Below are 27,523 nucleotides of genomic sequence, written 5' to 3' on the forward strand. Positions count from 1 at the left end.
GAAAAGTAGACAGACAGATTGTATCTCATGATTGTCCTTTTAAAGATGCGGGGATCCCCCATGACTGATTAGTCTTTGATGTTCTTATAAGCAACATGTCCAGATTGGTACTACTGCTACATATGATCCTTACGATTAATTCCAACATGTATCAAAATGGCTCCTTGATACCAGGCTATGCTGCCAATTACTAGTCTATGTAATGTGAGTACCTATTTCCTATTCGCCCAAACGCCAGATCCTGAACTCCCTGCTATTAAGTGGGTATATAATTGCTGAAATATTGTCTAATAAATGTATCCAAATCTCGAGGGCCGACGGGTTTCACCAAGAACTCGTCTGCACCAGCATTCTGGGAGGCTATCTTGTCATTTACCGAGTCTTGACCCGTCACCATGAAAATGGAGGATTTCTTCATTTCGTGTGTAGTTTCGTAAGAACGGATTGCCGTGGTAGCTTGTATACCATCACAGTGTGGCATTTGGAGGTCCATGAGAACCAGAGTAAATGGTACCTTGGCCTCGGCGGCTTCCCTATATTTCTGACAGGCCCGATTTCCATCCTCGGCTGTGATGTATGGGATTTTTCGTTTGTGGCAATACATTTGAAGGACTCGGAGATTGATGAGATTGTCGTCGACGAGAAGTGCTTTGAGTGGAAGGGTATCAACTGTATTGCTTCCCACCGTGCCCTCCAAGCCTAGTTGTTTCAGTTTCAAGATTTCGGGCACTTCCGGTTCCTGGATTTCATCCGACTTGGGTTGGCTGATAGTTTCTGTGGACTCTACGAGATGCTCAGCCTCGGGTTTGGATGAATCTCTGTACAGTCGATCGGCTTGCTGCAAAATTCGATCAAGTTGTTGAGTGTGGAGCGGACCTGATATTGCAATAATGCCGGGGTGACCGCCTAATTTGTCAACACAGTCATTGGGCCGCATGCTGAGGATAGCGGCTCGAGGATTCTCGTTGAAGAGTTGCGCAATTGTCTGTTTCGACCTTGTATTGGTGACAATCAGTGGAGCGTCTGCCATGCTGCCAAGCTGGAACCCATTTCTGGTCAAATACTCGACTACATGGTCAACGAAATGATTTGCAGCCTTTCCGGCGCGCAAGACAGCGAATCGCCGAGGAATATGGTCCAAGGATAGCGCCGGTGACTTGGAATTTTTATGCAGACATGCAATGTCTGGGTTTTTGAACTCGATGTGGAAATGAGACCCGAATTTGGGTGCAGACGAAACCAATTTGACGTTGCCATTGAGAAGGTGAGCCATGTTTTTGGCCAATGTCAACCCTAGTCCAACTCCTGGTTTGTGGCTATCCACCTTTTCATACGGCTCGAATATGCGGGCGTGGTCTTTGAAGTCTATTCCGACTCCATTGTCCACGATATCGACAAGTAGCCAGGAGAAATCAGTCGTGACCCGGAAGGACGCTGATACGACACCAGAATCATTGCCTTGAACTGACTGGATTGCGTTCAAGATAACAGCTTGTACGCAGTCTTTCAACATCTGCACGTCTGTAGTGATGATACAGTGATCCTCGGGCACCTCGAAGCGAAAATCGATTGAGACACCTCTTAGCTGTTCGCGAGGGAGAAGTGCCAGTATTTCGGGGAGAACATCGTTTTCTATTTGTCGTATATCGTATGGTCCGGGTTGGCACTGTCGAAGCGCGTCGGTCCAAGTGTTGTGCTTCAAAATGTTGTTGACAGTGGTCATCAGCTCTTTGCCAGAATTTCGGATAGTCGTAAGACATGCTGATGGTGAAGTAGTGGTAGTCTTTCCATCATCCTTGTAACCATTCTCGAGGAAGCGCGCAGCAGCTAGCTCTTCAGTAAGGAGCTCAACGGAACCAAGGATTCCATGTATAGGTGTCCGCAGCTGGTGAGTCATGCCACGCAAGAATGTCTCTCTGGCTTCGAGAGCTTGTTGGAGTAACTGACGTTGGAGGGTGTCTGCTATGATTGATGCTGCTTTGGTCACATACCACGCATCAAAATCGTCGAAAACGAAATGGATATCGGTCGACGCCACCACCAGATATTTGTTGGAGCTACCACAGCGTGCGACAATAGCACGTACGGTCTGTCCTGACCGAAGCTCGGCATGATTAGAAGTGTTGATTGTTTGTTCAATGAAGTTTGTATCCTCCCAAAGGCCTTCGTAGACATCGGAAAAGGATAGTGGTGATCGGCCGTCAATGGCTAGTGTTCCGTCGTCTGATGCTTGCAGGGTGACCTGGGCACTCGGATATGCCTGTTTCACTAGCTTTAAGGCATTCTTTTCATAGTCCAGCTCTACTTCTTTCTCCAAGGTCGAGATCAACTCGGCCATTGTTTCTCGATCCTTTTGTCGTCGTGCCCGAGTATGGCTGGCAATAGCCGTGCTAATCAGCTCGGCGAAACGTACAATCAAGTCCCTCTGCGCTTGAGATAGAGGGGGCTGCGGGAAGTCAGAAGCGACACAGAGGGAGCCGAGCGAGACCTCCTCCCCGTCATCTGCAAGGAGTCGCAGTTGCGTCCCAGCGTAACTCTTGAGACCACCGATCTCCACGTGCGGTGACTCCTTGAAGCGCCAGTCCTTGGACATGTCGTTGATCATGAAGACGGAGCTGGGAGCCTGATTGATGGTGTGTGCGCAAGTGGCTTCCCTCCGCGGCAGACGAGCGATTGGTAGATGTGCTGTGGCCAGTCTGGTGTAGGTAGACTCGCTCAACATGCCGGCAATGGCATATTCCCAGCCAATAGCCTGTTGCAAACCATTGACGAGGGCATCAATCTTGGATAACAAGATCTCATCCTGCTCTATGAGTCGAGTGTGATACCAGAGTAGAGTGAGTCTAAGACGCTCATTATGGGCCAAGGAGGGATACAAGTATTTGTTGTCGAAATGAGCGGGCGCCTCTGGCTGAATAGCCTCACCTGTCTCCGAGGGACCAGCATAGACCCGACCATGGAGATGCTCGTCAAAAGAGGAAAGTGGTGTCTGTGAGTTTTCAACGTCAAAGACGGGCCCTCTCTCGACTGGCCTGGCGGGCAGTGTGGCCTTGGTGATCCTGTTGGGCTTTTCGGCTTTGCTGCGCGGAAAATAAGCCATCCTAACCGCCATGATGCTGAGCAAGCTGTTGCCTTTCGGCAGTGTCAGCTTCTACTGATGGTTGCTGGGATCAGTGCGTGAGCCATTGGTCATCAACATTCAAGCTTCTTCAAAACAATGGTAAGTTGTTTGCTTGTTTCCCCCGTATGGTGCCGAGGGCCTCTCTGTGTGTGCGACGACGGGATGGGCAAAACTATTTTTCGTGGAATTTGCTCTGACGCACGCACCGAGATACCGAGGGGACTGCAATGAAGCAAGTCTAGACGGCCACGGGCTGCGCACTGATGAGACCACTTTTGGGGCCCTTGGGTGGTCTTGAGTGGTCTAGACTCGGGCGCATAATAAGCCACGCGACGAACTTGAGCCCTTTTTAGCGATTGGCCAAAGGCGATTGGCCGCCCTGGAGCTAGGCTGGATGACCTTTTAGGCTCAGCTCTGCTACAATCTACCCGCACAGGGCAGTGATCAGCACGAAAAACCGCCCAACGACTCTATAGTTGATAAATCAACAGGGCCTGTAAGTCCGTATAATCAATGGCAACCATGTGCCTGTATGCCCAATGCTCCTGGGAAGCAAACCAATTCGAGCGACATGTCGTAAGATCCAAACCTGCCCTCCTCGTGTCTAAAGTGAGGTAATTAATAGTGACTTTCCAGGTACGCAAGTAGTGGCAGGCAGGTACCCGTCTTGCGCCAATAGACCCGAACGCTTAGCATCGAAAAACTTCAAATACTCTTATTAATAACGGCCAATTCGGCACGGAATAAGCTCCGAGACCGAAGAGAATAAAATGGAAAAAAATCCACCTGGCCACTTTGACCTCTCTATATTCGGCAGTTTGATCATCCGGGACGGCAAACAGCTCAGTCAACCCAGCTTGTCGGTGCCCAAGTGCTTGGGTGATGCTTGTCGTCATTCATTAGTGTGCCGCGTCTGGGTCGGTAATTGTGCTCAAATTCAGTCGAGTCTCAACGGTCGCGTCCGGCGATTTCCGCGCCTCTTCTTAGCTCCAAGACCCTGAACCGATTGTGTACCCAAGAGTTGAATTTTTGGGGGCATTCATCTCAACCAGCTTCGGTAACCTCGAGACGAAATTGACGACACAATACTCATTGACGGCACAGTAGACAAATTGCATATTGTTCAAAAAAGATTATGCTGTGCATGCAGTCTTGGTTCTTACTAATTCGTATTTCTTGCAACCTGACGCTGGATGAGAATGCCATGTGGCCTGCACTGACGCTCGCAACAACTGCCCGACTAACACAATGAATCGGCCACCCTATTGTGTAAACAGCCAAGCCTAGACTAGACTGGTCACAGGATCTCTGCAAACCGTGAAATGGGGAAAGCGCTCCAGCTCCTGCAGGAGGTACAGTCTTCATTGCTTGCTGCAGATCGTGAATTTGGTGGACAATCGGCCGATACAGCCCTTGAGGCCTGGTGTGCAGTCTAAAACCTTCTAGCGCCTATAAGTCGCAGTACAGAAGACGCTTGCGCCTAAGATAGATGCTCGCAGGGGCAGTGAAGACGGGCTGAGCCATACGCAAATAGGCTAGGTCTAACTTGATGGACGATCCCTTCCGCTGCTGTATACTGCTCGCTGCTCGCTGTGTGCACTCACGTCCCCGAATCTACCAAGACACTCCAGGCCATGCTTGCTCTATGAACAGACGACTCCTTAATGCCTCGACAGCTTTGAATGTACATCTTGGACTGCCTGGACAACATCATCGGGCATACTCAAGTGCGGGCAATGACCAGCCTTCAGCGTGGCGACCGCCGGGCCCGGGGCTAGGAGAGCGGCCATTTGCTGTTGCAGAGGCAGAGGCACCGCATTGTCATCGGTACAAAAGATGTAGCCACATGGCAATCCACTTGTCCACGGCTCATAATTGCTCGGGGACATATAGAGGGCAGCGGATTGATGTGTCATTTCCTTTGCCCATTTCGCCTGGGCCTCGGCATCCAGGTCGTTGAAAGCCACTTCTGGGAGCAGCTCTGGTTTGCCAAATACTCGATCGCCCTAAGCATGGAATTCAGCATCTTCTCCAATGTCTATTACCAAGATAGACAAGCGGATGGCCCAATAATGGTACTTACTTGGACATCCATCCAGTGTAATGGCTTGCCGCCCATGAGTTCCATCAGAGCCTTTCCTTTGGGGACCACGAAAGCCGTCATGTAGATGATGCCATCCACGTCAAAACCCTCCGCCGCATTGCTAGCGATTAGGCCGCCAGACGAGTGGCCCAGGAGAACTGCTCTCTTGCCGTCTCGAGTCAGCTGATTAAGTACAGACTGCACGGCGGCGACGTCTTCTGCGAGCCCTGCCAGAGGCAAATCATGACCGCCCACGGAAGGAAGGATGATTTGCTCTGTGGGATAGCCAGCTTCACGAAGCTTTTGGCATAAATTCTCAAAAACGCTGGGTTTTTGCCATGCGCCTGGCACAACAACCATGGTTGGATTTGTCATGTTGCCGAAATGTTAAGAGATATATGTCCCTACTTGCTAAATGTGCCAGCAGGTTGTCTTGACTTTTTCCCAAGATATAAATGTATGGAAATACATGGCACGATCTACGGTAACCCCTCACCAATCTCACGGCCGAGATTTTTCTGCAACGACGGTGTTGCTGTGCCGCGGCACTATTCTGATCGCCGTCACGGCCAGTAACAGATCGCAAATATCTCCATATGGGACCCATCTGTCAGACGCGCGGCCGTTGAACTGCGGAGTTTATCCCGATCTGCCCAAGACTCGCACCACAGCGAGGGGACGAGAACCGGCAATTGGCCCACCTTCTTAGTAACGTTCCGATAGCACGGCATGAGGGGCGATATAAAACGCTTGGTATAATTCTGACCAGTATTGATTGGGATTGGTGTAATCGCATGAGGTGTATTGCCACGGAGTTGTCTCAAATGCCTTGGAAAGGTGGATTGGGTCAAAGTTGAAGACTATTTGTGTCTATGGATGCTTGAAGAAATAGAATGGGATTTGGAAGTGGTTTGCGCCTTGTCAATTCCCATCCCCGATCCGGTAACCTTTCAGTGAATTCGGGAACACATTCCCAAGAGTTGGTTGTGGCATGTCTTGAAGTCAGATTCAATCTCAATGCCGAAGTAAGCTGTCGGGCCTCTGCCAAGAAAAGTTTCATCATGACTAAATCCCAGAGCGGATGAATTGTCGCACATCCAATGCCGAACAGGAACTCCCCCCACGGGGTTCTTACTCTATTAGCATATCAAGCTGTTCCAGTCATATCGCAATCAGGGTTTTGCCCCTGGGCGGATGATATTTAGCCACCACGTGGCTGTCTGTCAGATCTGAAGCCAAATCCGCCATCATCTATCTCGACATCTATATTACAAGGCCCAATATGACTAGTGCACCTTGTCGTTCAGATCTTGGAATTCGTGACAGATGATAATCCTTGATTGGGCCTTCTCGGAGCCCTCTGAGAAAGGAGAAGGGGGCATTCACTAAATCAACCACGATGCATTCAAGAACAGATGAGGGGTGCATGATAGGCGACTTTGAGGATTGCCAGAGTTTGCCGTCTTCCGGCAATTTGGCTTTGTTTTCGCCGAGATGGCTTTGATTTGATACATGGGGTTCAGAACAAGGCCAAATTGAATACCACGAAACGATGCGATCGTGTAGACAGAAGTGCAAAGGGTAAAAGCTCCGGGTCCATCGCCTTACCTGAGGTGAAACTGGTTTCTCGCTTCTTTCCTTTTGCCTTGTAAACTGTTTATCCATCGGTGTCAGAATACTCTCGCAAATTGCCATCCGTCACGCGGATTCATATCCGAGATCCTCAGAGGGAATCCGGATCTACATAAAAGAATGTCCAACGACAATCGAGGTCCAGAGTTATTGGCACTGATATGGTCCTTCACGGCCATCTCTATCGCTACTGTGATTTTGAAATTATTCACTCGCCGGAGGTTTCTCCAAGGGCTGGGCTGGGATGATTTCTTCATCTTTATTTCGCTCGTGAGTAGCCGGCTGCTAACCCCCTTTTCATACGCCCCATTGACCAAATCAAACAGATACTTGTGGTCACCTGCACCGCCATCTTCACTTACGATGTCCGCTTGGGTATGGGCAGACATTCTGCCGAATTGGGCATGCAAAGAACAGGAGAGGTGGTGAGAATCAATTTGATTGGTAACAATTTCGCTTCACTACTACGTATCAGGTCACTTGGGGGCATTGCTGACGCCTTGCTCAGCCAATCCGTTCGGCATAATGGCCTACAGCCTTCCGAATATATCAGTTGCGATCCTACTGGAACGCCTTCTGGCACCCAACAAATTGCGAACTCGTCTTTTGTATCTACTTGCGAGTGCCCAAGTCGTCATCGCTGGTATTTCCTGCATCCTCTTGTTCGTCCAGTGTATCCCAACGGAACATTTATGGAATCCTATGGTTCCAGCCAAATGCTTTCCGGTCGGAACGGTCTCTAGATACTCATACTTTGTCGGTTGTATGTTGTTGACAGAACTGCTTGGCCCTGAACTCGTGATCAATCACTCACCTATGATGCTAGCTTTCACGGCCTTTACTGACGCCGTCCTGGGGATTGTACCCATCGCCGCATTCTGGAGGCTGAAGCTTCCTACAAGATCGAAAGTCGGCCTCTGCGTTCTCATGGGCTGCACACTTTTTGCAGCTGTCTGCTCCATCATCAAGACTACCAAGCTGTCCACGCTGAGTGATTACTCCGACTTCACCTACAACTCGACTAGCCTCATCATCTGGGCAGTGTAAGCTTGTGACCCCAACTTGGGCGCCAATCTCAGTGCTCCCTTCCAGTTTAATCGCTAACAGAGAATCAACCACAATAGGGTCGAGGCCAATGTGATCATTATAGCCGCTTGCTTGCCGACCCTCCGGCCATTTTTCCACAATGCGTTCAACAAGGAGAAAGACACTACCAAGGAAGGCAGTGGATTCATTCGTTCCATCTTCCATGGCTCTGCTGGTGGCGCAGGGTCTAGAAGATCGGCCGCAACACCACAGCGCGCTTCTCTACCCCCAGCTCCTGTACAGCCGGCCGCACAAGCAGTCCCAGCAACTACCCAACCCACACGACAAGGTTCGGTTGATTCGCAGCTCGAGATCTGGAGGACAACCGATATCCAGCAGGACAACACACCTGCACATCATGAGACACATGGCGATGCAGTTTGAAACGGCGACGCTAGTCGTACATGTCGTTGTCATGACTTATACTGAAAGTATAAAAATTACCATCCTGGATGACAATGATAATTGAGACGTGCGCTAATCCTATACGCCCGTAATGGAAACTTGCACTGACATTGGCGTAAAGATTCTAGATCATGGAAAGACGAATCCAAATGATCCATTCTCAGTCGTGTTTTATGCCGCTGATCATTTATACGGCCGGATGAGCATGCGCCTGGCGTGCTCTTTGGCGCGCTTGCTCACCCGTGCCGCCTCGAAATGTCTCACCAAACGCCCACCTGGCAGTTCAACATAAGGCTCGAGACTTTGTCTAGTTCCCGCTTTTGACTTTGGAGGTTATTTCCATGTGCCATGTTGGCAATGGGCGGGGGGGCATGCGCGGCAATCATGCTTCATCATTGGCACGGGGTCTCAGCCGTCTTGGTCATGGCCACAACCTTGATATCAGTCGCTTCCATCCCAGCGATCGGTAGTTGTCAGTGTATCTTTAATCTTTCTCATAACATGAGGTGCTTGGCTGAGATCTTCCCCCAAAGCAACCTGCAGCTAGATCTAAGACAGCACGTTGATACGGGACCGGGCCTAGCGCAAGAAGAGCAAGCATGAATTCATCTAGACTAGATGATTCAACGTCACAGGATAGCACTACTAGCGTTGTTCACATTATCCACGGTCATTGGTTCGAGGCAGTGACAAGTCAACTATTTGTCCAATGATCAACAGCCCCCAACAGCCCTCGCAAAGACCTCGCCGAATCTAGCACGGACACGAAGCATTCCGTGCGTCTAAAACTAGCGCCTCTTCTTAAACAAAGGGTGCATCTATTTGGTATTGCATAGGGCTGTGCCGTCGGCACCACGAATATGAGGTATCAAGTTCTTTGTCACCTCGTAGAATTAATCGCACAATCAATCGGTCAGTCACAGATGAACCACTTGTTCCGCTTCACCAAGAGTAGATAGGTACAACGAGTCATGGTCGAGTTATTCGCCTCCAGCCAGATAGAAGGATATTTGTAAATTTTACGACGTCTGGCCTGCCCTAGCAGAAATGTTCTTGCTTTTCTATGCCATGAAGAAGCTGTGCCGCCCCCAAGAGACCCCTCACCACCCAACGTCCAGCCACCCCTGGAGCCGGCAGGTAGCTGAGCAAGGGGTCCAACGTTCAGTCGGTGGCTGCCCCTCAACGGTATAGACTATTCACCTCTTGGGGAATTATGTAAGAAGCTGCTGCTACCAGGCCACAATAGAACCTAGAAGTGACCAAGAAGCTAAGCAGAAATGTGGCTTTGGTTGGCCGCCCAGTAGCATGACGCTCTCTTCTCGTCGCCCTATACCCCGCAGGTCTCCCAACACTCAAGACGGCATATCGAGAAGAGTGTATCTTGCATGACTAGCTGAGATCTCGTGCAACAAGTTTCGATAGTTTACAGAAGTGAGAACCGTAAGTCTGACTAGTACAGCGGCGTATTTGCCATGCCTGGTTGAGGTTGGAGATTGCAAGCCGTTGCCTACTTCTGAGATGGTGCGGTCGACCGAACCTAACGGATAGCTCTGGTTGTTCACCTTGCAACCTGATATCTAGGACCCTGAATATAATCATGAAAGATAAGCTGACATGGTTCGCGTGAGACAAATGGGCCTAGAGGAAATCGCAGTCATGGCGACTCCGATAGAGCTTCTCATGCGAGGCTCTCATGACTGGATTAGAGCAGTGGCCAGACTCTTGAAGTTACCAAAGGGGTCCTGTATCCTTTGACTATATAATTCAATGGATCTCGAACATAGACTTTCCTTTCATAGCCATCTTGAACATCAACCCTCATCACTATTTGCCAAAGACTTCTGCATCGAAACTACCTACACTTCATCACCATCAAGATGCCATTGATTCGTTACGATGTGGGGACATTTTTCCAAATACCCAGTGTCGCGGCAGTATTATACTTTGCTGTGGCAGGATTGGCCCTCTATGCCATTGGCAAGGGGATCTATAATAAATTCTTCCACCCCCTGGCAAAGTTCCCTGGGCCGTTCCTGGGTGGCTTCACAGAGTGGTACCTGGTTTACGTCATATGTTCGGTCCCAACGTTTGGTCTCGAGCTTCACAAGAAATATGGTAACACCTTTGGATTCGCCCTTCTTTGCATGGACCTTATCCGCTAACAGAAACGACTGCAGGTCCAATCGTAAGGCTGGCGCCAAACATGCTATCATTCAGCGACGCCACAATGCTGCCTCAGGTATATCACTCTGGCGCCGACAAGCCCACGTTTTACGGGTCGTGGATGTTTGGCCAAACGGCCTCCATGTTTCAGTCTCTCCCACACCGCGATCACTACGCCAAAAAGCGGCTTGTCGCGGGATGTGTAAGTTGTCTTACCTTCCAAGTGGTACAATGGAAGCAGGCTAAACTCATCCCTCTAGTGTTCCATGAGCTCCATGAAAATGTACCACGAACACAAGATTACCGAGCGCGTAGATGAATTGTGTCATGTCATTCGACAGCGTGCTTCGGTCCCTGGGCGCCCATTGGATTTCTCCGAATATCTCCGGTAAGTCACCTCAACTCTTCAACACCAGACCGGCATTTTGCTAACGTTCTTCAAGTTACTTTCTCAGTGACACCTGGAGTCATCTCGTCTACGGTAGACCCAAGGGTTTCGTAGCCCAAGGCGGCGATGTACAGGGCCTCTTGTCGTCGCTGCAGGGCATCTACGGCATGTCTGCCAGTGCCGCAGTGTCTCCATGGTTGATGCCTTTGCTCCGCAACCCCTTCCTGCGGAAATACTTTTGGTCCTGGACTCGGACATTCAAGAACATGGACAACTTGTTCTCGGTAAGCACCTTACAGCTGGTACTCTGTCGTAAGCGCAAGTTACTGATGTGGCACAGAACTTTGACCGCATGATTGATCTCCGCAGAACAGATGAAAAGCTCAAGGGCGAGCGCCTTTTCTTTGACGGGTAGGACTTTGGCCACTTCCCTAATTTCACAAGGTGCAATGCTAACATGGAAACCCAGTGTCGATCCTGCCAACAACCCGCCCAATGAGTACCAGTACACGCGCGAGGATTTGAAGGCCGAGGTCATTACCTTTACCGCCGCAACCCTCGACGGCGTCTCGGCCTTTGTCTCGCCGTTTGTCGACAACCTCATCACGCACCCCGAGGCCTATGCGCGCGTCGTGGCCGAGATCCAAGCCGCCGACGCGGCGGGTCTGCTGTCGCACCCCGTCGTCTCGTACGAAGAGACGGTCAACCACTTGCCCTTTTTCATGGCCTGCATCAAGGAGACGCTTCGCCGCGACGCGCCCGCGCAGACCATTCTGCCGCGCATCGTGAGCGAGCCTGGTTACGAGCTTCCCGACGGCCAAGGCGGCAGCGTCTACGTGCCTGGGGGGACGCAAATGGGCGCCTCACCGTATATTGTGCACCGCGACGAGTCCGTCTTTGGTGCCGACGCCGACGTCTGGCGGCCGGAGCGCTGGATCCAAGCCGAGTCGGGTCTGGAACCGCGCGAGCACGAGCGCTACGTCCGCCGCATGGAGAAATACGGCATGTGGTGGGGGTACGGTGCCAGGGAATGTGCTGGCAAGTATTATGCTTACATGGAGATGCAAAAGCTGGTTGTAGAAATGCTGAGGAGGTTCGATGTCGAGTCTGCTGTTCCAGAAAAGAGGTTCACACATGCCAGGTGGGCAGTGGGCATGTTTTGGAACCAGATGCTCACCTTTCGCGAGCGGCAATGATGTTCAAACTGTTTTCAAGGTTGAGAAATTGTTTATTTTGTTACATGACGGAGCGTTGTATAATTGCTGGGAGTTTTCTCCTTGATTTAGACTAGACAGTTGGTATACTGAACTCAAATAAACTTTCGTATATACTATTCCTCTATCTCAGCGGCCCAACGATTCTGAGAGACATTATTATTAACCTTAGACATACTGGATAAAAAAAAAGTCCACGCAGAAAATATCATACTATCTTCATTCTGCAATAATCGTATTATTATCATCATTTCGTTCCCTCAAAATATTCCCTTTTCAACTAAAAAAAAAAGGATATCCTTTTTTTGAAGAATTTATTATAAACAGAAAGACAAGAATTAATGTTTAGAAACTTATGCAGACTTTTACTTGATTGGTGTATATTCAATAAAGCATTTGCAGCACTTCTCGAGTATGTCATCATAGCATCGCGGGATGTCTTTGTGCGAAAACATCATGTATCTTTTGCAATCTGCAAATGCACTACATATGAATTTGAGAGGTTTCCTTTTCCAACTGCCTTTATATGGGTTCAGTAAGATAGCTCTACTTGCCCTTGAATCGCAATACAACTCATTCATGACAACCATTCGAGTCTTTCCCCTTGAAGTCTTTTAGTGTATTCTGGTAATTGATGCGGTATTGTTCCACTGTCCCGAATTTGTATCAATTGCAGCACTGTCCTCTGTATAGATTATATGAGGAAGCCGTCCTGACGGACCCGTCAATTCCTAGTTGCAATTAGGCCTTTCCAGACTCTATACGTCAGATGTCGCCACTCTGTTCTGGACAACGAAAATCCGTAGCCTCGGGTAAACGCGGGTGGGTCAAGCTGCACGTCAAGGTCGGGTCTTTTTTTTCGCCCTTGCACACAGCAAGAAAAACCCGCTTCTTTTCTGCCCTACCGGCGGCTCCCCAGATTTTGATCTTCTCCTAGCAATGCAAGCTTATCGTGAGATCAGTCCTCTGTACCCACCCGGATGGTTCAACCGAAGGCGATTCTCTCGGCGCTTCTAGTGGGTGACCCCGTCGAGTAGAGATTCTAGAATATGGTTCCACGTCTGCTATAAACATGTATGGCTGCTTAGGACGTGCTCCTATAATGGTCGTAACCTTGGCTGAAATGTTCATATATGAATGCCTTGTAGTAGTCAATCAGCTCCCCAAAAAGTCCATCCAGTATGGAAATTGGGGCAAAAGCTCTGATACAGTACAGGATTAGGAGCATGTCAAAAGCCCAGGTTCGGATCAACTATTGATTCAAGTGAAGTTCTAATCAAAGTATCGAATGGAGGGATTGGGACTTGATTGCATTCGACAACTGCAAAGCTCCATAGCAAAAGTTCCCTTCGTATTCATATTCTACTTATAGGTGGCTTGACGATGGAAGCAGTTCGTGTTACTACAACCTGGGGTCAGTAATATGCGAAGAATCACTGGGCAATTTGAGAAGCTAGATTGTTCACCAATCCAAATTACATGTTCAAAATGGTTCGCGGTTATTGAGTTTGGCGATAAGGAATAAAGCAGGCCATTGTTGATGGAATAAAAAGCTAGTGTTGCTCTGTGCATGCTACCAGCCAGACGTATCTGATTGAGCATAGCGGCGGGTAAATAGAAGCATTCGAGATTGAGGAAGGCCACGTTTGTTGCAAATGCCGAGTCCAGCTCGAGCTGTTTCTTGACAAGTCTGGTTGAGCATCGTGGTGACCGGGTCCAGGAGTCTGGCTTGAGCGCTGGCTCCACGCCCCATTGTGATTAGTTCGTGAGAATATCTTCTTCGACGGACTCTGCGACCGCGGCGGCACAGGACGGGATTACTACTTTAGTCCCTTGGCAAGGATAGTTTTGGGCATACATAGTAGGGGTGCCCGGGGCTGGGCAGGGTGATGATTAAATTAATAATGCATATATACCTCCGCGTGCCCTGGTAACCCCTAGTCATATCACCCCAGATGTGAATATGACTAGGGACAAAGTATCGTGAGATCTCCTCTTCTCCCTGATGGGCGGTGTAGGCTAATGCGCAGCTAGCCTTGGACCATGGCGGCGCTGAATAGTTTGCTTCTGGAGGTAGATCCAATTTGCCATGTCGCTTGAGCAGCCTATTACGAGGGAATATCAAACTTTTTCCATGGTACCGTATCGTGAAGTGAGATTCTGGTAAAAGACGAGGTTGCTTGTCAGCCCAATATTATGTTACATACAAGGTTGCATGTGCCGCGTTTTTTTTTCTCCTGCACATGACCAGAAATAATTTCCGGGGCGCGTGGTGTTGAATGGTTCTTTTTGTGTAAGGCTCTTCACCGAACAAGCCTAAGCGGCAATCAACGAAATGCCAATGTTACAAGATTAATGGTTGTACGTATTGTAGAAGCGAAAGCCGGAATAGTCTTGTCTTTCGGGAAGCTCGGCGCTGCCCCGACTGAACCCACGACTCAGCAGGAGTAGAGATTGCGATAATGACAGGTTCGACTGAGTCGTCTGCGCTGTTTCTTTTTTTTTTTTTTTTTTTTTTTTTGCCGACTCTTGAAGCAACACTCCGAACTTGGTTAGACGGATGGGCTGTGATGTGTGCGTATGTTGCTTTCATGCATCCAGCCCGAGTCAGGGTCAGATGCGAGGTGTCAAAATGTGAATAGGGAAATCCGAGCGAGTGGCGGGTTGTGCCTTGGATCTCGACCTACATCTTTGCTTCGCCGTGCAGGCAGATCGGTTCGGGAATATGACTCCATGGAAGCAAGATCTTCAAGATTTACAGGATTCGCTCACCGGGTTGCCGGGAGCAAACGCGAATGTTTCTTGATGGCAAAAATGCTGCAGTCTTTCTTATCAATTGTGGATTGAGTCTTGTTTCATAGGCAGGTGTCTTTTGGTGCATCTGAGCTGGAATCTGCAGGTTGTACAGCCGTTTCTGCGTTGGGATACTGACTTGCAGGAAGGATGTAGCCAAGGGCAGCGCGACTGCATTAGTGTGGGTGCGTGTGTGGTCGAACAAACCTTGGAACTGTCGACTGTGCAGTGGGCACATTTGTTGCATCGGGCAGCCCCATAGGTAGCCGTAGGGCCCCTAGCGGGCTGGCGGGCTGGCGGGCACTGTGGGCTCGAATACTGGGGACACCTTGGGGCCCGGGGTTGGCGCTGGGGGTGGGTATCTACATTAGCTGTAGTGCACTAAGGTCACCCATTGCGACGACCGAAACCACGTAGGTTAGCACGTAAGGTAACTCCAAGCAACCAAGGCTTGAAATTCCAGCAATTTCAAGAACCATGATCTCAACCTCCCTTGTTCGCCTGCTTGCCAGAAAACTGGAATATTCTGCTGCTTCCCCTGTCGGCTTGCCACCAGATCCACCATCAGACAGATCGCATCACTCTGACACAACCAATGCCCCGGCTCACCGCTCTCTCTCGCTCTTTCTGTCTGTCTCTCTTGGCCGGACACAGGCATAATCAGCACCTCAAGGACGTTTACTGACCCCGAACCATCCAAAAGTCCCGTGTCACAGACAAGTAATGAATGGAGATGGTCAAGAGTAAGCTTCTTGGCTGTAACAAGCCCGCCAAATTCCACATATACGCTTAGCCAACACTGTATACACCGAGAGCGCAGAAGCACACCTGAGCTGTCAGGTCAGACCTTGGATAGGTATCAAATCTTTCGAAGCAATGTAACCAGTGGCACGTCGCCCCTGACTGGACTGGCTGGATGGAGCCGCAATGCAGCCACTTCAGGATCGCTTCAAGCATGTACTCTGTATGTGGTTGGAAGACGGATAACAAACACCAGCGACATGACCTCGTGGTAAGTGGCCAATAGCCGACTGGACGGGAAGGTGGCAGGTTTTTCTTTTATTTTTTCCTGTCAGTCTCCCAATTGGCAATTTGAAACTTTCTGGTATCCGACTTAGATTAGAACTTCATTTATTCTCGAAGCTCTCTGGGGTGGGCTACAATCCTTTTGGGGGGTGGACCCCCACTCTCGCGTAATGTCAATGGAAGCCAGCTTGGAATCTTCTTTCCTCTCCCAATGCTCATAACAGTAGTGCGTCCACGGACACGCCATGGGCGAGGGCTCGACATAAGGCAGCAAAAGCTGCCCCCCTCTGAGCCCCCCACCCCACCAAAGCCAAGTGCTGGACCCTAGCTCCTTGTCTTCCGGCACCGGGTTCGAGCCGGGAGCGCTATGGGAGCGCTATCCTCTGCGCTATAATGTTTTGACTCTGCGCGGACAATGAATGATTGGCATCTCATTACTTTGCCCATTTTCACGGTGCTTAAGCACTCAACCACCTTTGTTTTCATGCCGTGAGGAACCCTTGTAAATGGGCCGGCCGCGCTCGTGCTGCCCTAGCTCCTCTTGGCAGTTTCCACAGCCTGCAGATCGTCCTGGACTGACCTGGACTGCCATAGAAGCTCTGCGAGTCTGGGGGGCCTCTCATCAGCGCAGTTCCATGCTACGGAGGTACGGGTACAACCTTGGAATGGGGTGAGCCAAGGGTCGTCCTGACAGGGGTAGCTTTCAACAGATTCCCATAGCTCTCCGCCGTCTCCGCCACTCGCAAAGACCGGTTCTACTCATTGTCGATACGAGGACACAACCATCTTTTCCGTAACACGTCTCATACAACCGACATACAGTATCATCTACGGATATGCCTGCCATGGAGCTATGTCTAGATGCTGCAAGACCCGTGTCAGCGTCTGGCGACGGGCTGCAAGACGGCCGCCTCACCAACGCATGGCAATCGCCGAAGACGGCACCAGTATCCTGAGGCGTGCAAAAAAGTATTTCGTATCTTACTCTAGATGCCACCACAAGGTCATGTACAAGTAGAAAAGGAGCTCAAGAAGCTGGTCTGGGTAGGAAAGTTCCTGACCTCTTTCTCTTCTGATCTGACATTGCTCATCTATTGGTAATTTCCTGTTCCATCGTCAGGCTTCGCTCTTTCCAAGAGAACAGTAACAGCACCAGATCCTTCAAGGTCCCCAACACAAGCATACTTGCGCACATCATCTGAGGTTTTCTTTTATTAGAGAGGCCCGACTTTTAGTACTTTGCTTCACACTCCCTGGTCAAGTCCCCTCCTCCTATAACCGACCTACGAACACACAACCATCCAGCCGCTACTCACTCTCCTGTCCCCCACAAAACGGACAGACGACCTTGCCGCGACCATTTGGCGCGAATCATTACGGATACTTTTCCTTCTTCGAGCAACTGTTTAGGCACTGTGACGGACAACACCCGTACACGCCATAATCAAACTCGTTGCCCTGTGACACCTTGCAGCTCTAGGATTTCACCGCTCGCTCACCCCGGTGTGGGTAATACCTATATATTCTTAACAGGCCCCCTTGAAGCCATCTGACGTGCTCTCGTCTTCTCCTTTCTTCATCGTTCGACCCTCATTTGCACTTGCAGTACATTCGGATAGACCAAGGCATAAAGGTGTGTACTTTGCTTTAAGCGATACCTGAAATTCCTTCTACCATCTGGAATTGTCTCCCGGATCTCGCTACAATTACACCTGCTTAATCGCAAAACCGAGTTATACTGACAAACCTTCATCAGTTACACAGAATACCCCAATTCTCCAATCAGACTCATTCGCCAATCGAGCCACTGGCGTTCTGAGCCCTGCAACATACTATACTCGACCACCCTATAATTATCAATTATTATTTTTCGAAACTCCCACATCAAGATGTCTTCCAGAACCGCATTCCGTCTCACCAGGGCCGCCAGGCCTCTATTCTCCGTCCCTCGCACATCTGCTCCTCGGGCCATCCCCGCCGCAACTCGTGCTTTTCAAAAGTCGGCCATTCGCATGAAGAGCGATGTCGTGCAAGAGACCGAGATTCCCGTCAGCGTCTACTCTACTGATGCCAAGGGCACTGGACAGAGCTCCAGTGACCACTTCTCAATTCCCGTCTCGAGAGAGAACGCCAAGCCCACACCCGTGCCTACGGAAGGCGAGAACGTCACGCCCTTGACACAGCAAGTCTATGATACACTCCCCCCTACAATGCAAAAGATGTCCATCATGGACAAGGTGGTCATTGTTACAGGTGGTGCTCGTGGTCTTGGTAACTACATGGCTCGCGCCTGTGCCGAGGCTGGTGCCAAAGCCCTGGTTATCTTTGATGCAAACCAAGAGTTGGGTGATGAATCCGCTGCCGAGTTGCACCAGAAGACTGGTCTCCCCGTGACCTTCTTCAAGGTGGATGTTCGTGACGGAGCCGCCATCAATGCTGCTGTTGACTCGGTGGTTTCGCTGTACGGAGCCCCTGATGTTCTTATCAACTCTGCTGGTATCGCCGACTCCAACATCAAGGCGGAAACTTATGATCCCGCCATGTTCCGACGCTTGATTGATATCAACCTGACTGGATCCTTCCTCATGTCGCAGGCTGTCGGTCGTGCCATGATGGCCGCCGGCAAGCCGGGATCAATTGTCCTGGTTGCATCCATGTCCGGTAGCATTGTCAACTACCCGCAGGAGCAGTCTTGCTACAACGCATCCAAGGCAGGCGTCATTCAGTTTGGCAAGTCTCTGGCTGCCGAATGGGCCAAGTACAACATTCGTGTCAACTGCATCTCCCCGGGCTACATGGATACTGCTCTTAACCGCGTTCCTGCTCTTGATGCTCAAAAGAAGATCTGGAAGAGCCTTACTCCCCAGGATCGTCTCGGCAACGTCGACGACCTCAACGGACTTGCTGTTTTCCTGGCATCCGATGCATCTTCCTTCATGACTGGAAGCAATGTCATCATTGACGGAGGCTACACCCTGTACTAAGTGGAGAAGTCGTGGCCGCGGACAGCACTACATACCCGATGTTATGATTTTTGCATATTTTCTTTTTGTACTGAGGCCGTTGTTAAACGGGCTGTGGGTTTTGGATTTGTCTTTCTGGGTACAGTACTCGGGATTGGGACGGGACCATTGACACCGGCATTGTCTTTTCTCTCTGCTTTTGGTCGTCTACAGAAAAGTTTGGGATCTTTATGCGGAGCGTTTTCTTACGTGTTGTTGATATAGCTGTTGCAATAGCATGGAGGGAGTGATGGGCATGTTGTGATACCATCATAGAGTAGAGCTTAGAGGGCAGAAAGCCAGAGAGCTATAGAAGCGGAGAAGAGATCAATCAAGATGAAAAGAAGAGTTTTGATCATGCTATTATATCATATCATATCAGGGCCATATCATGTATCAAATGTGGATTCGTTCATGTCTTGCTTGACGAATCTGGTAAAACATTATTCCATCTATCATGATGACTTGATAGACTTACGCTAATGACAGAGGTTAGCTGGCTATCTCTGCCATACTATCATGGATTGGGGGAAGAAATATTCATGACATAACAATTATGTCCAATCAGAGTTGCTATATAGAAGCGGATAATTCATGATATACTCAGATTCGGTTTGGTAGAGTTGGAAAGGGACGGCTAAGCACATGCTGTTGAAGTCGAACGAGGGCATCGTGGGCGAATGGAGGGAAGGCAAGAGGCTCGTCCTCCCTTTAGAAGCCTGGATATGTAAGAATGACTTATCGTTGGCGTTGGCCGCGTTGATGGCCGGTATTCAATTGCTGGGTCTGTATATCTTGGGTTTAAAATTAACATGTGGTATGTGCTGGCCATGACTCATGGGTTACGTGATTGTGAGACATATTCCGGTGGTGGGCGTAGAAGGTTACGGTCAGTAGCTTGTATCAGACCCATTGCTGAGACCTCGTTACCAAAATTGCGAGGATCCAGGGTGCTTCCCTATCATTTCATCACTCCGACAAGAGGACATTGAGGTGATTCGAGGCCTCCCTCGTCACTGCTGTGTTTTATACAGGCCTTTGGAGACTTTAGGCCATCAAACGTCTTTGACACCTGGCACTGACGGTATTCGCTGTCTATCAGCAGTCATGCTGCAGCAAAGAGGGGAAGCGCCTAGGTATCGTCTGACGACCAGGTCACACGGAATTGTTAAAGGCATGGAGTGACCTTGCCCTTGGGAGAGAGTATTCCTAGATGTATCGGCTTGAGGCATTGAAGGATGCTTTGTACAATGCACTTCATATAGAGCTGGCGAGTGTGCAGCTATAGCACCGCGGTAAGCACTGGGAAAACCTTCATGGCTAAGATGACCTATCAATATGTTAGACAGATCGTCTTCAACTCTTTAGATCACCATTGCAAGATGAACTTACACGAGTTTTGAGCTCATCACCAAGGCATTCTTGTGATTCTGGGCGGCTCAGGCGTGAATTTGGGTTGAACAAGATAACGTAACCGCAATTATTTTTGGCTGTTTACAGACAGGTATGTGTTGCTCAAGGTTCATGGTCAGCGAACAATAACAAGTTCTTGAGCTGCGTGTTGACTCGGCTACATTGCATAATGGCAAGTGCTGGGCTCAAATGGGTTCCGCTTCCGTGGTTGCCGACAATGTTTCGATGGCATTGCAGCCTTCTGATGCTTGAAATCTGGCTTAACGAGATGTTGAGTCAGAGACTGCGGGATTTCGATACTTTCGAGTCTCTCAGTCGTTGTTCATTGGGGAGCAAAGGTACGATCCAACGTCTTATCCGCTTTTCCGAAAAAGCTATACAGGAAAGAGTTGCCAGGCATGAGCAACCGACCTGACGTGATCGTGAAAAGAAATTCAAGGCTTCGCCAAGAGCCCACTCATGGTCGCCAAGAATATACAGCCAAGTATTTGAGGTTTGATTTTGTAAAAGACATGACTACACGGGTTATGGCGATAGCGTAATGTCCCTTTGACAGGCCTTTGCAAAAGTCTAGGTTCGCATTCTTGGCCATGCATCAAACTTGCCATCACTTATATCCAGGTCCCGTGACGCATGACCTGATATGTCGATGGTTTGTCGTTATCGGCAAGAATGTTCGAGATTGCTTGTCGTTGCCGCTTATGCAACATTGATGCACGTAAAGCTTGTGTATTCAGGGACCCGGCATGACAAGATCCTCCAGCATGGACAATATGTTGGCCAAACAAGCCGGCGACTGATGGATAAGCGGGCCTCGCCGACCCTGACAATTTTGATTCGGTTTGTGCCATGGCACCATCGGAATTCTGCCATTGGTGCAACAAATATCTCTGCAGCAAATTGCGTCCGCGGGCGGTTTTCGTTGCTGCCGCATAGACGGTAGAGCCGTGGTGAATAGCCCAAAGGTAGATGCGCCTGTATTCTGGAAGAGGCAAACCAGAGGCCGCTTGGCACCTTGGCATCTTGGCGGATGACGAGTCTTTTAAGAGCGGACATGGAGAGGTCACATGCCGTCTTCAATGGCACAAAAGACGACGCCCATGAAAACGCCGCATCGGTTGCCAGATTGAACAGCTATTTTCAGGCACGTAATGCAACATGAAGAGAGCAACTCCCCCACAACGTTCATACTTGGGAGGTGAGGCGCGAGCGGTAACTGAAGCCGGATATCCATTGTGGGTGTTGTTGCCGTGGAGTGTTCACGAGGCGATGGTCCCCCGACTAAGTGGTGGGCGGTATCCGGAGGCTCCAGCAGAATGGTTCCCAATGGTGTGTTGCTCAAGTTGGTGCAGCTTCTGTTTACATCGATTGTTCTACCTGAACTATTCCGATGCCTCTGCAGAAGTTCTATTTGCAGGACTAGAGGTCGGCGAGATGCTGCATGGTGGAGAGGTGCCTGATAAGACGCGTTCGTGATGCTCTGATTGGACAATGTTGCCAAATCATGACCCCAAAGATACAATTGCCCATCTGCGTTTCTCCAATCGTTGAGAGTCATCCGCTCGCCGCAACGATGCAATTCCACGACGCAATGTCACCCCAGTACATCTGGAAGTGAGCCAAGCGGTTGCAAAAGGTCGCCTCTCGTCTGATTGTGAACTCGCTGTCGGGAACGAGTATCGGCCGAGGAGGACAATGATTGCACACACACACACACACACACACGATGGGATAGCAAGTCATGGCTGCATTACCTATCCGTACGTACATTTGGTTGCATTCTGTTGAACTGGCACGCGCCCAGAGATCCAATGAGCTTGAGCTAGATGCAGTTGTTGCGGCTGCCTAAATAGGAAGGAAGTCGAGCTTGTGCTCACGGGCCGTTCGTCGACTAGAGGCACCTGGGGCCGCGCCAAGCTGGCAGAGCATTTGCTGCTATAAAAACCACCATCGCTCGCTCCTTGGCATTTCTGGGCATTGTCACCATATGATATGCGTTCCCCTTTGGAACTGCGCATCTGAGCATGTTTGTCAGCAGCCATTGGCATTTCCAGGACCATGGCATGTCGTTTTTTTGCTTTGCCTTGTCGCCCAGGCTTGTGCTCAGAAAGCCTCAGACCGCGTCTACTGTATGGTCTGTGTGGGTGACACCACATTAGCCGTGCTGTGGTCTAGAATTGGGGGCCTGGCGCTGCAGAGATCTATCTATCTTATCCGTCACGTTGGGCACAACACATCTCTACCGGTTCGATAACCCGGAAAAATTGCATTGGAGGGCACCAAGCTTGGTCTGTTTCTTGGACAACTCTTGCCCGGGGTCCAAGTCAGTTCAACCGAGTAGCAGGTAGGTATCAAACAGCTCCCTCAATCAAGAGTGCCCGAACGCTGACCATTGTTTTTGCCCCTTCCTATAGCTGTTTAGATGGATGGACCCATGGATTCCATCATTCGAATGGACGACGTGGGGCCCGGGAACTCAGCCGAGGGTAATCTCCCGGAAAGATGGTCATGTTGCTTCATGCGGCAAGCCCATGTTCAAAGAGCCCCACCGCTCTCTACTCTACTTACCTTTGAGGCGTTGGTTATAGCATCTCCGTCCTATGGACCGACGAAGCTGCATTCCCACCACCCATCATACCATATGCCAAGGTCCTCAAGGTTCCCAAAAATAACATGCATCGTACCTTCGCCCATCCTTGGAGCGCCATGCAGCAAAGCAGCAACCACCAGCACTCGGTTTGCCGCCGCGCTCGCGTTGGGATGAGCGACGATTTGACCTAACAAATCCGGACAGGTACCCCAGATATTATCGGCCAATGACACTCCAATACCAACCACTGAATCTCCTTTAGATCCGGGCCATTTTCTTTTGCATTGGTATAGGCGCTACACATAGCCCAGAGCCGCAAAACGGCTACCGGCAAAATGACCTTGGGCGTCAACTTGGAGAATAGTTTGCCATCTAGTTAAGCTCCTTCCCAAAGCTTGCTTCTGGTGACATTGCGAGCTCAATATTGGTGTTTTTGGTCACGGTTCTGGGTCCATCTCTTGCGGAAAATGTCAACACCAAGCGCTGTCTGCTTCCACGTTGTTCGTAGGGCTTGGCGACGACCGGGTCCTGTTCCTGAAGAGGAAGGAGTCTTTACCATGTGGCTCGTCCAACTTGTCTGCCATCATGTTCAGACGAGAGGTTCTTTTGGATAAATATCGATTGCTTCGCGCCCTCGGATATCCAAGTTCACCATCCAAGCATCGCTCGACCAGCTTCGACATCATTCACCTGGCATCAACACTCCTCACGGTTCTCTCGCTCTACATCTTTGACAATGAAGGCTGCTACCATTCTTTCTCTGCTGCCTTTGGCTCTCGCAGCCCCTGCTTCCAAGCGTGCTGGTGGCCCTGCCCCCATCTTGAAGCCCCGTGATGCAGGCGACAACCTCATTGAGGGCCAGTACATTGTCAAGCTCAAGGATGGCATGACGATTTCTTCGGTCGACGACACCCTGAGCCTCTTCGAGGGTGAGGCTGAGCACGAGTGGAAGGTCGGCAACTTCAAGGGTTTCGCCGCCAAGCTGGACGAGGCTGCTCTGGACAAGCTCGCCAACCACCCTGATGTGAGTGTTTTGAAAACAATGAGACGAAATACCTTCGCTAATTAGTTGAAAAGGTCGAGTACATTGAGCAGGATGCTGTTGTCTCCATCAACGCCTACGTCACCCAGTCCAGCCCTCCGTGGGGTCTTGGCCGTATCTCCCACACCAGCTTGACCACCAGCAGCTACGTCTACGATGACAGCGCTGGTGAGGGTGTCTGCGCCTACGTCATTGACACTGGTATCCTGACCACCCACAACGTATGTGCCTTTCTGAAGCATAATGTTTGCGCGAATGGAACTTTGTCTGACAGTAATATATAGCAATTCGCCGGCCGTGCCACCTTCCTTGCCAACTACGCTGGTGATGGATCCAACACCGACGGAAACGGACAGTAAGTGTTCTGCTGGCTTTAAAGAAAAGAAGCTATTGCTAATCTCATCTCAAGCGGTACGCACGTCGCTGGAACCATCGGAGGTACCACCTACGGTGTTGCCAAGAAGGTCAGCCTGTACGCTGTCAAGGTTCTCAACGCCTCCGGCTCCGGAACCAACTCGGGTGTCATCTCTGGCATGAACTACGTCACTACCGACTCCCAGAGCCGCAGCTGCCCCAACGGTGCTGTCGCCAACATGTCCCTCGGTGGCTCCAAGTCCACCGCTGTCAACACTGCCGCCGCCAACATGGTCAGCGCCGGTGTCTTCTTGGCCGTCGCCGCCGGAAACGACGGTGCCAACGCCGCCAGCTACTCGCCTGCCTCCGAGTCCACCGCCTGCACAGTCGGTGCCACCACCTCGGCTGATGCTCTTGCCTCGTACTCCAACTTCGGTGCCCTCGTCGACATCCTCGCCCCCGGTTCCAACGTTCTGTCCTCGTGGATCGGCTCCAACTCTGCCTCCAACACCATCTCTGGTACTTCCATGGCCACTCCCCACATCACTGGTCTGGGTGCCTACTACTTGGCCCTCGAGGGCGCCAAGACCCCCGCTGCTCTCTGCGCCTACGTAAGTACTGACAAGCTTTGAGAAAACATGGAATGTGCTGATATCTAACTTTTGTTGTTTCCCTTATAGATCCAGAGCACTTCCACCAAGAGCAAGATCAGCGGTGTTCCCTCCAGCACCAAGAACTACCTTGCCTTCAACAGCAACCCCAGCGTAAGTATTCTCAAACATCGTATCACATCAAGGTAATTGCATGAACAAGTGGCTGACTCTCCCCTTTCCAGGCTTAAATTTCTTGTCAAGAGATCGCAAACTCAGAAGCTCGGGAAATTGGACTTGTCAAAAAGGAAACTCCTTTTCAATGCCCGTGCAATGATGGAGATGCTTGGACGAACCTCTTTTTTTGTTAATTTCTAATCATTAGTGCTACTCTTGTCGCCTCTGGGCGTGCTTGTTTAGCTTAATGTAACAATGACCCATAGCATGAATGCAAGTGTTTGAAAGCAACCTCTTGGAACCCTAGGTTCACACTGGCTGTCGTGACCTCGAAGCTCAACCCGGCCCACGATCCACCTTGACCCGAGCCTCAGCACATAACCCTACCTCTGGGCATAACCCTGCGAGATGATTCATTCCTGGATGTTTGAGTCCCTGGGACATCGAGTCGAATCAATGGACTAGAGTGGTGGTCTATAGAATACTCATGCTTTGAGAATATTATTGCCTATTACTCTGGATTATCTATCTCGTTTGTATAAAATTGATATCTTGTTCAAGGATAGATTGGTGTTCACCAAGAAAACAATTGGCGACCGACTAGCGCACATACCATCCCCACACTACCTCCCTTTAGCTCTCCACAGCGCCATTGATGTTTCCCAGCTGTTGTACCGTAGAGGCACGTACTCCCCTTCTTCCCAGTATATCGACCAGCCCCGTCAACCATCCATGCACACCACGGTCAAAGGCAAGCACAAAGCCGCCCAACCTGCTGTGGTTGATCCGCTCAAGGTCTCTCGTATCCCAGTCCAGCGATCCAAGACTGGGTGTCAGCAATGTCGCCGCCGCAAACGCAAGTGCGATGAGCGTCGTCCGTCGTGCACGGGATGCGTCGAGAGGGGTCTGCCATGCCAGTGGATTCGCGAGCCACCCTCCCGTCCCCGGATACCTCCTCGCCACTCCCCGTACAACAGAGACTTTGCCGTGCCCCATGAGATGCGTTCGCTCATGACCGTCTTCACCATTCCCACCAGTTCCGTCAAGGAGAGGCTGTTGGCACACTTTCAGGCCTACAGTCCCCTGTGGCTAACTATTGGCGGCGATGTGCGCAGATCCACCCTTCTCAGCCTGGTTATGCCTGCCGTTGAGCGAAGCCCGCTGGTATTCGATTGTGTTATGGCGCTGTCCGCGGGAGACCTAAGCAAGTACGAGTCGACAAGCTCTGATTTGATCAACCTCGCAAACAGTTTCTACGGCCAAGCCTTGGCAGGAGTTCGCTCAGCCTTGGATCGCGAGTTTCTTTCGTCTAATTCTGCTAAGTCATTGGACTATACTGGTAAGTGTCCCCACCACTATCGTCCGCGTGTGCGTGGCTCTCATCCGTTGGTTCGCAGAAGATGATACTCTGTTGGCCGTTTTACTTCTCTGTGTGCATGAGGTAAGTCGAGTTTCTCAAGAGTGTGCTCGAGTTTCCTTGCTTACATGGAAACATTTGCTAGGCGGTTAACTTCACGGCCACGTACAGGATCCTGCCACATATCAACGCAGCTGCTGCGATATGTCATAATCGCTCCCGGTCTACAGCAGCCAACTCTCGCCTCAGGGGTCTGCTATTCGAGTTTTTCTGCTATTTCTTTGCATTGATAGCCTTCTCTCATGGTCATGCTCTACAGCTGCACTTGGGCCCTAGCATTTTTGCTTCTCCTTTTCTAGAAGCCAATGACGATCAAGGTATTCTACTGGGAGGGCGGTGTCTTATGGTCCTTTCATGCATTCTCAAGGTTGCCACGCTTACCAGTGCGCGGAATGGTAACGCCACGGTCGCAGAGAACTCCCATGCGCCGGCGCTCAGGGCGATTGAGATGCAGCTAAGTGACTGGTCGGGTGTTCCATTGCCGGACGACGACAGGACTACGCTTCTGCCTGATGATGCTATAGCAGAAATATATCGACTTGCGTGCTTGATTCATGTCAAAAGGCTACTAGGTCGAGACTCAAATGGTTTCTCGGATATACAGCGATTATTGTCTCAATTCATCTCGCTTCTAAACAGGCTTCCAACAACATCTCCGGCCAATGGTATCCTATGTTGGCCGCTGGTCGTGGCAGGGATGTCCTCGGTTGATGCAACGCACCGAAGGCTGATTGTCGGTAGGCTTCGCACCGTACATGAGACCTGGAGATCGAAAATCTTGACCGGGAGTGCCGCTCTACTTGAAAGCATCTGGAAAGAAGACAAATATTCGAGGCATTCACAAGAATCGCGGGATATCCATCCGACCCATGTCAAGGGTACAGTGGATTTCCATTCTGGTCATACTAGGGCAAGCTATCCAATAGTATTGCTATGAATACCATTTTAATCAGCATTCACACAATCAGCTATCGTCTATGTTATCAAATCTGCAGTATGAACGCTACCTATACCAAGCCGTATCAAT

At 50.3% G+C, this 27,523-nt stretch overlaps 7 protein-coding genes across 7 annotated transcripts; 5 read left to right on the forward strand and 2 right to left on the reverse strand.

The window, feature by feature from the left end:
* Positions 1-256: 256 nt before the first annotated feature.
* Positions 257-3,112, reverse strand: PFICI_14336 (uncharacterized protein; the record flags this gene model as incomplete). Its single annotated transcript, XM_007842917.1, has 1 exon — positions 257-3,112. The coding sequence occupies one exon, from the start codon at positions 3,110-3,112 to the stop codon at positions 257-259; it is 2,856 nt and encodes a 951-aa protein (XP_007841108.1).
* Positions 3,113-4,782: 1,670 nt separating this feature from the next.
* Positions 4,783-5,579, reverse strand: PFICI_14337 (uncharacterized protein; the record flags this gene model as incomplete). The annotated part of the gene is made up of 2 exons (XM_007842918.1): positions 4,783-5,127; positions 5,205-5,579. 2 exons carry the CDS (start codon positions 5,577-5,579, stop codon positions 4,783-4,785), a joined length of 720 nt encoding a protein of 239 aa, XP_007841109.1.
* Positions 5,580-6,956: 1,377 nt separating this feature from the next.
* On the forward strand, positions 6,957-8,306 carry PFICI_14338 (uncharacterized protein; the record flags this gene model as incomplete). Its single annotated transcript, XM_007842919.1, has 5 exons — positions 6,957-7,106; positions 7,163-7,280; positions 7,345-7,599; positions 7,663-7,879; positions 7,961-8,306. The coding sequence occupies 5 exons, from the start codon at positions 6,957-6,959 to the stop codon at positions 8,304-8,306; spliced, it is 1,086 nt and encodes a 361-aa protein (XP_007841110.1).
* Positions 8,307-10,204: 1,898 nt separating this feature from the next.
* PFICI_14339 (uncharacterized protein) lies at positions 10,205-12,074 on the forward strand (the record flags this gene model as incomplete). The annotated part of the gene is made up of 6 exons (XM_007842920.1): positions 10,205-10,442; positions 10,505-10,692; positions 10,751-10,878; positions 10,934-11,162; positions 11,219-11,289; positions 11,348-12,074. The coding sequence occupies 6 exons, from the start codon at positions 10,205-10,207 to the stop codon at positions 12,072-12,074; spliced, it is 1,581 nt and encodes a 526-aa protein (XP_007841111.1).
* Positions 12,075-17,800: 5,726 nt separating this feature from the next.
* Positions 17,801-18,895, forward strand: PFICI_14340 (uncharacterized protein; the record flags this gene model as incomplete). The annotated part of the gene is made up of 1 exon (XM_007842921.1): positions 17,801-18,895. One exon carries the CDS (start codon positions 17,801-17,803, stop codon positions 18,893-18,895), a length of 1,095 nt encoding a protein of 364 aa, XP_007841112.1.
* A 4,757-nt stretch (positions 18,896-23,652) lies between these two features.
* Positions 23,653-25,112, forward strand: PFICI_14341 (Cuticle-degrading protease; the record flags this gene model as incomplete). Its single annotated transcript, XM_007842922.1, has 5 exons — positions 23,653-23,940; positions 23,994-24,179; positions 24,243-24,313; positions 24,368-24,923; positions 24,993-25,112. The coding sequence occupies 5 exons, from the start codon at positions 23,653-23,655 to the stop codon at positions 25,110-25,112; spliced, it is 1,221 nt and encodes a 406-aa protein (XP_007841113.1).
* Positions 25,113-25,811: 699 nt separating this feature from the next.
* PFICI_14342 (uncharacterized protein) lies at positions 25,812-27,433 on the forward strand (the record flags this gene model as incomplete). Its single annotated transcript, XM_007842923.1, has 3 exons — positions 25,812-26,418; positions 26,477-26,520; positions 26,582-27,433. 3 exons carry the CDS (start codon positions 25,812-25,814, stop codon positions 27,431-27,433), a joined length of 1,503 nt encoding a protein of 500 aa, XP_007841114.1.
* Between the last annotated feature and the right edge of the window lie 90 nt (positions 27,434-27,523).

Source organism: Pestalotiopsis fici, assembly GCF_000516985.1.
Source record: "Pestalotiopsis fici W106-1 unplaced genomic scaffold PFICI_Scf_12, whole genome shotgun sequence".
NCBI classification, from domain to species: domain Eukaryota; kingdom Fungi; phylum Ascomycota; class Sordariomycetes; order Amphisphaeriales; family Sporocadaceae; genus Pestalotiopsis; species Pestalotiopsis fici.